At 41.0% G+C, this 13675-nt stretch overlaps 1 protein-coding gene across 1 annotated transcript in view; it reads right to left on the reverse strand.

Moving 5' to 3' along the window:
• The window catches only part of LOC105447832 (laminin subunit alpha-1), a 150368-nt gene that overhangs the window by 121810 nt on the left and 14883 nt on the right, over nucleotides 1-13675 (reverse strand). Inside the window, exon 2 of the mRNA XM_011686058.1 lies at nucleotides 1439-1746. Within this exon, the coding sequence (XP_011684360.1) occupies nucleotides 1439-1746 (308 nt within the window). The remainder of the gene's footprint in view (nucleotides 1-1438; nucleotides 1747-13675) is intronic.

Genomic DNA, 13675 nt, shown 5'->3' on the forward strand with positions numbered 1-13675 from the left:
GAAACACCCACGACGCGATCGGACGCGGAAGATATCCCGAACGGGTAAGAGGAATTAGGCTTGCAATCAGCGTCCAATTAAAGGCCAAGGTTGCGGCCCACCAACTCTGCGTCTCTCTTAATTACACAGCGAGATTTCGCCTATCTTAACGTGTTCATTATTGTGGTACCGGTGCTGGTTTTGTACAGGCGTATTAACGTATCAATTATGTGCAGGACCCTGCGGCTGTCATCCTCCCGTGGGAGGATCAATTAGCGAATCGTGCGCACGTGTTCGCCCTCCAATGAAACATTCGACATTTAATTACTATCCAGATTTCTGGGGTATAAGATTTCTCAGGTAAACATAAACGTTCTAAACAATCTAGATATTTATCCGAATATATTATACATTAATTTTCTTGGAACGTAAATTTCATAGCTTTGTCGTAAAATAAAAAGAATTGAAAGAAATTCCTGCAATGATTAACTTTTTATTAACTATATAGAACTTTATACAAACTTAATTTTCTTTTATTTCATTTTATTTTTATTTTTATTGTATGATAATGATAAAAAAATATTAGTATTGTTAATATTTATTTTGTATTCTCTTAATAAATTTTATAATATTTGCGGATATTTAATTTTATATTTAAAAAATCACATTTGTAAATATAATTCGTTAAGGACGTTTAATTACCGACGATTTGCTTTGGTATACTTTAGAAACGCGTGGAATGAAATTTCTATATATGGAATAAAATTCCTTTTCGTCAAAACTTAACTCCCCCTTGCTTGTCGTGTCGGCACTTCATTCTGCGGATCCATTTCGCGGTACTTTCGAGCTACGTCCTCATTACCGAGAGTCTCTCCAAAAAAAAGGGCCGCTGTGCTCGTTAAAACGTTCTTCTCCGCCGCCGCTCGCAATTTGTTAAAGGACGAAGGGCTACATGGGAGCATACCTGCGTGCCGGCACGTAAATTTCCGGAAAGGGATCCTCTAAAGCTTCTCTATCTACTCCATCTTGCCCTATACGTATTTCTCTCTGTCGCACGTCGCGCAAATCAATTTCGATTCCCTCGTTTCTTGTATCTCTCTCTTCCTCCGTCTATTTTCCCCATTGTGAGCAAGCAATAAAAATCGACAACGAAAAACACAATACAAGAAACGAGTGTATAAGGGGAAGATAAAGGTTATTTTACGATTTTTCGGAGAAGAAAAGGGACCTTTAATGCGATATAATGCGCCATGGAAGAAAAGAGATGCCAGAAAACGAAGTAAAAGCGAACTCAAGTGTGAACATAAATCACCGCTAAGTGCGGTCGCTTAAAAATTCATTTCATCTAGCCCTTTAAAATCATTGAAATTATGAGAATGTATTGTTACGCGTGTAATCTTTGTAGAAATTTTTGCTTAAAAATTTTTGGTCTATTCACAGTTACTGCTTAAAAATCTACCTGCTTGAGATCCAGGAGAATTGTGACGTATTCGTAGTGATCGCCTCTGGCTAACGTAGGGCTCTGCCACCATTTACCCGGACTCGAGTTGAGGACGTTGGTGATGTTGTGCCTCTTGCCAGGATCCGGACTCCTGGCGTCGCAGACGGCGCATCTCGATGACTCCGAGGGCTTGCAAAAAGTCTCCGGGCCCTCCTCGCCGCACGTCGCGTTTACGTAAATATCCGCTTTCGTGGCGACATTAAATGTGGACGGAAAGAGACCGCTATTTTTCAAGCTCTTATTCAGACTGTACGAACTTCTCGCAGCTGAAAAAAAAAACAGGAAATTTTTGTTAGATCAAAATACAAAAGAAAAATTATATGGCACATAATAAAAGATATGATAATAATTATAATAATATTAAATAAATTTATAGTAATAATATTAAATAAATTTTGATATTTAAAAATGTCATATTTTTTATTTTACACTGCAAATTTGTATCAATAAGTTTTACGTTATAAATCATGATGACTTTTTAACAGTGCTATAATTGTCATCATAATTAACTGCCAATATAAAACTGAGACAATGTGGACTTGTTGAATCTGTTATCGTCAAAACTACTGTCAAGATTCCAAAATAGAGCCGCCGCGCGTCGTTAAAACTCTGTTCTAGCCGTTAATCCTCTTTTAGTTTTGTTTTACGAGACTACTGGTGCCTTTTATTAATGAATCGGCACATTGGTATGTAGCGTCGATAAATCATCGTGAGTCTCAGTGTCTAGCTATGTTTATTCACAAGCGTCTGCCTGTGAGGTCGGAGGTGTACATTAGCGTCTCATAAATTCGTCTGACGCGGAAAATTCATGAAGGAAAAGCTAATTATACATTAGTCTTCGGAGAAATTTTTCCCTGAGATTTTCGTTAGATAGATTTATAAAGTTGTACATATAGCCAATAAAAATTTATTAATCGCTGCTTCTTAATTCTAAATTAATAATTATATTCACTCGTAATTTGTAATCTAAATAATAAACGCGTACACTTCTTTTCTGGGAAAGATTGTAACAATAATTTTTTAACGTTTCTAAATGTTAACCTATTATAGAAAATTGCGAGAGAAAGTATGATCTTGAAAAATACTTCCTACTTAATAGATTACGAGAGAGATTTAACATGTGTCATAAATTTTTAACAGTTAACTAGTTTTACAAGAAACGCTTTTCACTCGTATCCGCTGCATGCGGAGTACATGCAAGCTCCGATCGATCAGAGATGTCAATTACAACCTTACCGTAACGCGCGCGCGTGTAATTACTTTCCGACGAATGCCAGTTGTAATTACAATGCATCAAAAAAGAGTCGCTATTTTTCGTGTTTCGGGCGACGTTCGGATTGACGCAATATCTTCGGTCGGAAGAGCCGCGTGAGTGGCGAGAAAGAGGGGAAAAAAAAGGAATAGATGAAGAAAGAAACGTGTAATCGAAGCGGCCGACGCCGCGACGTGTACCGATCCCATCATTTTCTGCTAGGCAACGCATCCATCGACAGGTTTTGACAGAGCGCAACGCGAAACCAGTTGCCGAGCGGCGAGCAGGAGGAGATGCAGCGCGAAGATGCGGCGAACAGGTTCGTCGTCGCACCCGGTTCTCCGGGTAACACCTGAACGGGTTACCCAGAGTGTAGATCGTGCGACACGTGAAGAAACGTGACGAGCTATCCGCGGGAAAGAGAGAGAGGAGGGGGGGGGGAGGAACAGCGCCCAGGAGATAAAAGATACTTTGCGCCGTGCCGCGCCGGTGATAATGAATTGATCATCGCGTCGTGGAAATTGCAACGGAAGAAGCAATCGGTCGGGTTTTTTTCCTTTCCGACTCGAGAATTGATTAGCGGTTGACAGAACTTTAATAACTCGTCATACATTTTTATTCGTCTTTAGATTAATACCGTAAGTAAATTGTTTCTAATTCTAAGCTATTAAATATTTACGCAGAAAATGTCGATGATCCATATCTCATAATTTTAATATGAATTTTCTTAAAATAAAATATCGATGACTCCTTTGCAGTCTTGCCGTTTGCAATCTTGATCGCAGATTTAAGATATATATGCTGAGAATTACGTGGTGCATCCTGCCAAAAATCACTGTTATTAGTCAGTATTATATGTTGCGGGTGTACGACTCATGATCCATCACACTTGATTAATGCTCACTTCGTGCGGATTACACACGCCGCCACGTGAGCGTATGGCGGGAAATAATGATCCCTCGGTATCGCTCATTTAAACAATATTTAATAACAGCCCCGCTAAAGCTCACACAGCCGATATAGCGAGAGAAAGATCGTTAACGATGTTCCGAGCGCTACGCGGAATGTGCTAATCAGATTATACTAATCGCGCCGCAATATTTCATGTTGCTAACGAGCTTTTTATCGTTTTCCTCATTGATTCGCTCTTTCGAATACACGTTTTTCATTAATACATCATTCTGAGGGAGAAAACAGATACGTCTTTAACATATTTACTAGTACTATACTACTACTACTTGTAAAGAAAATTTAAAAACTCATTTACCCGAGAGACTTGAGTTTATGGTTAAATTATTAGTTGCAAAATAATTTTGTTTTCTTTTTAGTACTTCGCATTAAGTTTGAGATTAATCTCGAAATTAATCAGATACACTCTGAGTACAGAAAGGCGATGTACGCAAATAGTACGCGAGAGCATCCCTCCTACGCAGAGTTGTTGTCTCGTTCATCTTCACCAGAAAATCCCTAACAAAACGAACGCTCGCCGCGTAAAAGGCGAAGCCTTTGCTCGCTGTTCTGGGTCCGGTGACGAATCTCTACAAGTCCCACTAAGCCCCCCCATGCGCGCTCACGTAGCTCCCTATTTCAAGAACAACGTGGCAGAAATCTCCCGGACGTGCTGCTTGCACCAAACTGCGCGCATTATGCTCGCGTAGAAAGAAAGCGACTGGGCGTACGCTCGGAGAGCGAGCGGACGCGCATTGTGCGCGTGTCGGGGCTGCAGTCTGCTCCGAGCCGCTCCTATTCCTCTCGCGGCTAGAGCATTGTCTGAATGGGGAAGTGACAACAATGACATCTTTTATTAAAAGGTGTCTAATAATGTGCAAACATTCCTCTTGCTGTCAAATAAATGAATCAACACCTTGTGATATTAGCAAACAATAAAATTGTTCAAAAGGTACTCTACATTAGATTAACGTATAAAACGAATTTGGTCCACGTGCCAAAAGGAAAAGAAAATATCTGCACACTATTAGACCACACCAGTGAAAAAAATATCATCACCACTTTCATGACAATTTCATATTAAAGATAGCTTTCCTATATACTCATCGCATTCACATTCCACCGTCTCACATTCCATCTTCATTCCACGTTTCCTCAGAGAAATTCAAAGAACGATTTAAATCCAAACAATCAAGTTCAAGGTAACGCCGCACCATCGTATCCGTCCTTGAAGCATCCATCGATTACCGTGAATCACTACCACTTCTCCCTGCCTCATCGATGCACCCCCGATTGCACCTTGCAGCTACTGCCGTAACGATCGCTCTGCGAATTCCAAAGAGGCGCGTTCGACGTGCTGAAAACGCACGATGCGATTTCCGACGCGTGAAACATTGCGCGCGGGCGTGGCTCGCGTTGACATGCGACAGAAGACGTGAGCGATCAGGAAATTGGCGGAGACTTGGTTCGAGAACATTTACTGCTACGCTGCAGCTATTTAGTCGTGAGCGATGTATCCTTCCGTTCATGAATTGGTCTGTCCGCCAATGTTTCAAGACACGCGCGTCTCACGATCGAATTAGCAGCTCAAGCGAAACGTAACAATAAATGCAATGATTATTATTCATCGTGAGATTGCAAAAATAATTGCAAATATGCAAACAAAAGTAAAAAATTAAAATAAGAAATTAAAGAGTGCGGCACACCACAATAATATAAAAGAAAGTATTGCATAATTATTATTATGTTCAGTAGAGTATTACAAGCACTAAATTCATATTATTTATTCAAATTCTTAGTTTAAGAACTTATATTTAGTGCCTTCTTTATTTCCATTTTTAAAATTTACTACGTCGAAGTCAATTAATTCGAGCAGTTCTATAATTAGTCGTCTATTTAAATGCGCTTACTCAGAAAATACGTTCGAATATAAAAGAGTGTTTCTTGTTAACTTTCATGCCTAGACGGGGCACTCTCGTGATTCAGTGCATCCCGCGCGCTTTCCCTTCCCTTGTATATCTAACTATATACTCCACTTTCTCATATGTACATACTCTCTTCTTATAATAGTCGCAACATGGCAAGGGGGAGGATCGCGTGCACGGCGATTCCAGAAAAGGAGCAGAGACTGCGGGCATTGTGTCATGTCTGCGCGCACGAAATCGGAGTCTCCTCTCCCGCTTTCGTGCTCCTCTCCTTCCTCTGCCTCTCTCTCGTGCTGCCGCGGCGCGACTTAAACCTGCTACGAGTGACTGATGACGACAGAAATAACCCCCGGTTCCGTCTTTCCGCCGGCCGGTCGACCGGCCGGCGTGGCGCGACGCACGTGTCCACGCGCGTGTGTAGTAAGCCTACGCAACGCGTCGTGCGAAGGGGAAAGAGAGGAGATCGCGATTCGTGTGATTCGCATGCAAGCAACGCCAAGAGATATACCGGGTACGGAGAACGACGCGGCGCCGATGCACGCTCGATGGAGCTTGGCCGTGTCGCGATAAAGACTTCTCGTAATTACCGCTGGCCGACGAGGCTTGCCGTTATTATTAGAATTATGCCGTCGTAATCCTACCTGCTCAATGCTTTTACGATTTGTCAACGACTGAATCGATTAACCCAAGACGACACGGCCACGAGAAAACGTCAGAAAGCCTATTAAACTCTACAAACGGAAAACTAAATGGAAAAAGAATAAAATTGAATTAGATTCGAACTTATCTTTAACGACGACAGCCAATATTATCTCAGCTGAACTCTGACAGAATTTATGAGGTATGTGTTTCGTTATTCATTGCGCTTCCCGTGATGAGAATGAATCTTTCGAACGATACGCATGACTCGTCGGAAACTCTAATCATACAAATAGAGCGCGGATTCACGGCGAAAAACAATGACGACGTACGGACGGCCATTTGTTCGCTCCGGTTCGTTACACACGCGTTACAAGCTCATTGTTCTGCAAAGAGCGAACTCCTTCCTCTCGAGAATCGAAATGAGACGCGCTTAGAGCCGTTTCTACCTACGGGAGGAATTTTTTTCTTCCACTAATAGGTGCATCGTGTCCTCTCGGAGGGCTCGAGCGGCCGCACTTAAGGCTTCCATTTCCTCTCGTGTTCACGATAACGTGTTTACAAAATACCCCGATGTGGTTTGGTTCACATGCAACTGGGCCGTGCCGGGAACGCACTTGGTGGTCCTTGTGACTAATAGTTCAGCCAGCTACGGCTTGTTTCACCCGTGTTTCGAGGATCGTATCCTCTCGTGAGCACAAAAGAAAAATATTCATGTGCTCATGAAGCGAGCTACTGGTCGCTCGATTCAAGTCTCTCGCTCGGTGACGTAAGATAAAGTAACTTGAGCTCCTGTAGCGGCTTTCAAAATTTTCTTTTTAAATTATAGTAATTAATCGTGGAATTGTTGCATGTGACATTATACATTACATTACTCGTATATTTTAGTCCAAACTTAAAAAAAAGTTTATTATATTCTAAATTTTATAAATGATATCGAGAAAAAACGTAAAATTACTAACGATATTCTGTTTTAATAAGATAATTAATTAATAACAGAATATTATCTTTTCAATAAATAATAAATTAGTTTTGCTTAAGTAATAAATACAACTATTTTCTATTTCTAGATATACGTGAATTAATTTTTCCTAATTTTGCGTGTATATTAATATTAAGAAAATGTGCATGCGCACCAACGACATTACATTTTCATAGCCGTTAAGATACGCGCAGTAAATCGCGCAATCATTGCCGGTAACAACGGTGAAATATTGCGAGGTAGCAGATACACTCGTTTCGCCGGCGGGCTACAAATCAAGAACGGATACCGGTATCGAAACCGGGTATCGGTAATGAAATATTGGCTTGAGAACGAAATCGCGCGCGCGTGCGGCGGGCCCACATTTTATTGTTGCGTCATACGTCGCCATAAAACCCACTCGCTTTTGAGGATTGGCGGTGACACGTCAAGTGTACGTATATGTACGCGAAACGTGAATGGAAATCGGCGGCGGGTCCCGTTGGCGACACGTGCAATGAGTTAGCGCTTGACGTGGCGGAGAATCCGGATGCCCAACAATAATTACAATAAATTATCGAGCGTGTCGTATCGCCGAGGAGAACGTGTCGCTTTACATCTCCATTAACATATCGGGCGTGTAAAACGCGGTTCGACGAGCGCGTCTGTTGGCTGACGGCGCGGCGCGGCGGCGCGCGGTGAAAAGTGAGAAAGCGGTAGTCATGAGCGTCGAGATTTCGAGGAATGCTACTTTAACTGTTCTTTCCTCAATAGGTCTAATGTCAATATATGTGCTCGGGCATAGGTCGAGAAGAGAATCTCTAAGGATTTTCTAGGCTAGAATGGAAAAAAACCTAACGCTCTACAAACCCGGAAAAGTATAACGATCCCGAAAACCGCGACTACAATAGATCCTTTAAAGGACCCCTTGTGTGATTCCAAGAGATCCGGCCTCCTCGGGTACAGCACGTGCGCCATTGTGCGATCGTGACGAATTACGGAATTCCTACCCACTTCATTCTCGGATTATCTTCGGGCAATCGCGAGCCTACTAAGCAAAGAAGATACATCGAGCACTTCCCAGACGGCCGGTGTATTTTTATAGACATCCTATTGAGACGGTGAAAAGAAGTGCCCGCGCGACCGGCACTTCAGACTGTCAAAGTCAATTTTCTTTCATATGGAATACAGGCTAGAGCTGTGTACTATCATTGAGTTGAAGTACATCTCTGTACGCGGTAAGACCTTCCAGCAGCAGCATTTCTTAATGTCGATTATATAACATCGTGCATTTATAAGCTATTTCATACATCTGACTACCACTTAGTAATAAATTTAAGATTTAAGATTGTCGCATGGAAAAAAACTCAGTATTCTTTAATTTGAGAAATTCCAGAAACATCAGAAATCTCTCTGTATTTATAAAATTAAGTAAAATAAAACATTTTTATATCCGTAAATTTTTTATTTTATTGTCTCAAAATGATACTCGGAAAAGATTACATATTTCATTCAAATATGAATGAAAATTAATGAAAAAAGAGATCATAATTTTAAATTTTGCAAAGATTAATAAATATGACAAAAGACCACCACTTTTCTATTAAATTTTATTTGCTTCTAAAATCTCAAAGCTATCGACTGCGAAATTAATTTGTTTAAATCAGATTTTAACTAAGAGAGCTAAAAGTCTCTGTAATATTCGAACTTGTCATCGCTGTCATTAATAAGACCGCGAAGAATCACGCGCGTAAGTCGCTTTTGCCTCGGGACGTCGCGTTTTCACTTGATTTACACGGATGCCCGGAATTACAGGTGCAGCGTTTGTGCGCCGCGAGAAATCGATTATCGATCCCGGCTATTCGTATATAAGTGGCATCCCGCGGCGAATATCGGGCTGAAAACGAAAACCCGTCGGTGCGGCCATAATTGATGCCCGCCGATCGCCATGCGGTTCAATCGATTAATCAGACTCGCTCTCTGTGGGATTAACGAGGCGTAATATTAATGGTCACGGTACTCGTACGCGCCAGTCAAGAATTCGACGTGATACGACGTCGGGATAAGAAGAGGGATTAACAGAAACGGCGACGGCCCGATAGTCTCGTCCGCGGTGAGAACTGGTCGCAATTAAACACAATCTGATCCATGTCAACGCGTGTAGCTTACTATGCTGCATCGTATTTTGATTAGTGAAATTATAATCTTTACTTTGTACGGTCAAGTAATCCACGTGATTTTAAAATTTTCAGCTTTTCAAAGTCCCGCAATTTTGATGTCTGTAATATCGAAAGAAATACAAATCTTTATATACACGCGTAAAAATATGAAAACATTTTTTGTATATATGCGTTATATATTTATAATAAATTAATCTGTTCAAGAGCGTGCATATTGTTACGTGCCAAAGCCACGTAATACGTAATACATATATTCAGAATTAAAGAAAATCGACAACTGACAACTTACAAAATACTTTATTCAGAGCAGTATTACGAGATGAAGTACACTCGCTGCGAGAGACGACAGACAGAATAAACTGTTCTCGATCGAGAGAGATCTTCATTCAAGTTTAAGAGGTGGAGCATTTCGTAAAATAATAACCAATAACGCGGAGTATTGTAAGATGAAAAATATTTACTGGCTCGATTTATTGTGTAGAAGGGAAACGTAAACAATCAGTATGGAATGCATAGGTTCTTTGATTAGGCGTCTTAGAACAGATTAAGATAAATGTCATAAATGATAAAAAATTTATTTGGTTTATTTAGGATAGATACGTTTATTAGAATACGGTCCCAAGAATGATTTGTGCAGAAACTAAAAGCGACGAGTTTTAAAAATAAACTAGATACGTTGCCGGCGGGATGTTAACCGCGGAGGACCTCACAATTGTCAATTCATTAGTAATCAAATCTAATCTGCCAAGGATTATCAAGGAAATAGCGGTGATTTCGGACGATTTTGACTTTGAGTCACTATGACTCATACCGGAAAGGGAAACGTTGCGTGTTCTTCAAATAGGACTGAATTAATTATAATTTGAAAATTTTGTAGTTGCGGCTGAAGAAGCTTAATAAAGTCGGAACGTTCCGCTTTATTTAGATTTACCGAATAAAATTATATAATTGTAAAAATAAAGCATATTGCAATATCTTTGTTTGCTCGTTTGTTGGCCTTTATTTCGCTAATTTTCTATTTTAAATAGATTTTTAAATAGTTTTGCGTCGTTCGCGTCGCAGCACGTAACAGTATTCGCACGCTCGTAGCCGAGTCCAACGAGAATGCCATGCGATCGCGTGATAGGGAATTCATATTGTGTACCCTTTTATGAACTCCCTCCCCCGTTCACGAACGATTACGAATACAAGAAAGAATGCAAATAGTACAATGAGAGGATGCAAGTAGCAACTACTGTAATAGACCGCACGCGGTATACACACGATAACAATTCTTTGTTTACACACGTCCGGTGCACCTGGTGCGCGGTAAACGTCAAAGCGGACTGCAATTGTGGATACGGTAAATGCAGCGTCTCTCGCGCGAACCACCGGCCTGCGCCGCACGCCGCCGCGAGAGTCGCTTTCGCGGCGCGTGCAATTTAAATGCCTGAGCGGCGGGACGGCGCGCAACCACCACGTGGCCACCAGGTCAGATAATGAACTCGAAACGGTGTGACCGTCTCGCGTAAAGTATCGCCACAATGCCGATGATAACAATGGCGATTGCGAGTCGCTCTACGATAATCGTTTTCCGACCTATCCTTCCTCGCTATACACGCACTTGACAATGGCGCGCTCACAAATGGACATAACATCCCGCAATTAGTAGCAATGATGCTTGAAATGATGTACTATTACTTGTGAAATTAGTATTTTCACACTGCTGCTAATAGAAATTAATCGCGACATGACTGTTTGTAAAATAAGATTGAAACGCGTGACCGTATTAAAATGACAATTAATATTGAGAGAAGAAAATTGTAATTATCAATTAAATCATAAATTATTCTGTCACATCAAAAACGATGTATACTTGCTATCTATATTAATATCTCTTTTCTTCAGTTACACGCACTTTCGTAAAACTGCAAATACTCAATCGACATTGAAGTTACGCGGAATGCAGGACCATATTTTGCTTTTGAAGAATTACGCAATAACGGTACTGACGTCCCGCTAAGTATCGCGGCGAAAATAAATACAGGGAAAGAAATATGGGGCAGACGGAGTGCGGGAAAGAACGGGGTAGAATAAAAACGCAATTCGCGGTAATTGCGCTTCTGAGACGTTCGAATACGCGTCCATTGTGCGACAATCATGAAGTGTGTGTGTATGTGTGCACGCGTGCACGATGTTAAAGCTTACGATCAACGGTCTTACGAGAGAACTTACGAGTCTCGCACTCATAGTGTAACAAGTGGTTCTCAGACCGATAAGCCGACCGAGAGCCCGAGACTTTTTCCATGCGAGAGTTATAGGGAGGCGATAATCTGTGACGTGCGAGTCTCTCTACCGAAATCTAAACACCGCACGCCACTTAGGGGGAGAGCCATATTTTTTATACATTATTGAAGCAGTCCCTACAGTTTGTAAATCGTCGGGTTTTTAGTGTAACGCGCGAGATAACGAAATATGTAATGGCATACATGGCTATAAAGTATGAGATAAAGATCCAGAATTTTTTTTTAAAAAGAAAGCTTACAAAAAATTGAGATTATTTTTTACTATCTCATCCTAATAATATACTTCGTAAACAAATAGATTTAAACCTAATAAAAGTAGAAGGCAAAGACAGCACTCGATAAATCGCTAGTCACGAAATTACAAGTTTTTTTTTTAAGTTGAATATTTAACTGCAGAATATTTTATGAGAAATAAATATTAATATCTGATTGCACCTCTATCATGATGGCCCAAAAAAACAATAGCGATGCATATTTATAATTGCGCTTATCCTCCGTCGCGTCTTGCTAATCATAAAGATAACTAGCATGAACAAGCAATATGCCAAATCCAGTCTATCAGATCATTAGATTAAGCGGGCTTCGATCTCACGCTCGTAAACGTATATGTAGCAACAAATTTAATGGACATACTACCCACGACGGTGGCCGACATTACATTACGTTCTACTCGGACGATCGCATTCTCCTTCAATGGATCGAATCGTGACACCGCCGCCGCCTACGCGATATTCGTTCACGTACCGATTATTAATCATCCCGTCACTCTGGCCAACGAGCCTTTTAATTCAATCTCCATTTAATACGACGCGCTAATGGGTTATTGATAACCTCCGCGACGTACCGGATAACGACATCTAAACGAGATGCATCACGCGTACACTCAGAGTGGGACTAACTCGATTTATGACAGTCCACCTGAGTTAAGTGCTTCCTAATGCTGTCCACTGTCGCGAAATCTGTTAGAATTTAACGCTACAGATAATTTCATCCGCGCTAAAAACTTGGCGTTACAATTTTTTGAGAATTCAGAAAACAACTAATAAATGTAGATATATTTTTTCATATTTTAGGTAATTTATCAATTAATTTCTAGTATTACACACTTATTATTTTACGATAGTAATTAATTTAAAAATGATTCGAAAATTATGTATCACGTGAAAAATATTCTCTGCAAATAGATATCTATCTATTTACAGAGAAAATTTTCTTGGCCGATTCCGGAACTCTTCGCGGACGACTCCTATGTATATTATTCGCTGAATCATTCTGCTCGAGGTTTTACGCCGGCAGTAACCGCATTCGGACCTCCCATACCGCAATTTAGAATGATAGCTATGCAAATTGAACAGCGCTTCGGCCAATCAACCCCTTTCGTGGAAGCGTTGACTTCTTTCCGAAGAGCCCCGCCGCGGCGCTCTCTCGGCGCGAGGCGACACATCGCCGCCCCGTGACAGGAAACGTTCTCTCCTCCTGCGAGTCCTTATCTTAATTGCACGACCGACAAAGGATCTGATCTGCGAGCGTGACTGGCTCGTCCCTTTCAAGTGTCTGGCGCGCTGTCAGCTCGCTGACGTCTTTACAACAAAGTATATAAAGCGCACGCGGGGAAGACACGTTGCAAATCGTTGAATTAAACTCGCCGTCGACTGCGCATTTTCCCCGTCCCGATCGCTTCCGCGTCGACGACTTTCGTCACGGTGCAGCGTACCGTATCGGAGCCAACTGTATTAATAATAACCGTCTGTTATAAATTAACACCCCTGTACCCGAGGTGAAGGGTACGAGGGAATAATTGACTAAATGAAATTATTATTGGAAGCGTCATGTAAAGTAGCGCTGATAAAAAATTAATGAAATATGTTTTCATAATTAATAATGTATTTAATATTCACTTTTACATTAATGAAATCGTCACGTTGCAAAATATTAATTCCTTACACGCGCAGAGAAATTACGTAAAGCGTTTAACGCGCGGGTTTTAACGTCGCGAATACGAGTT

This window comes from Wasmannia auropunctata, unplaced genomic scaffold (assembly GCF_000956235.1).
Source record: "Wasmannia auropunctata unplaced genomic scaffold, wasmannia.A_1.0 LD336116.1, whole genome shotgun sequence".
In the NCBI taxonomy this organism is placed as follows: Eukaryota; Metazoa; Arthropoda; class Insecta; order Hymenoptera; family Formicidae; genus Wasmannia; species Wasmannia auropunctata.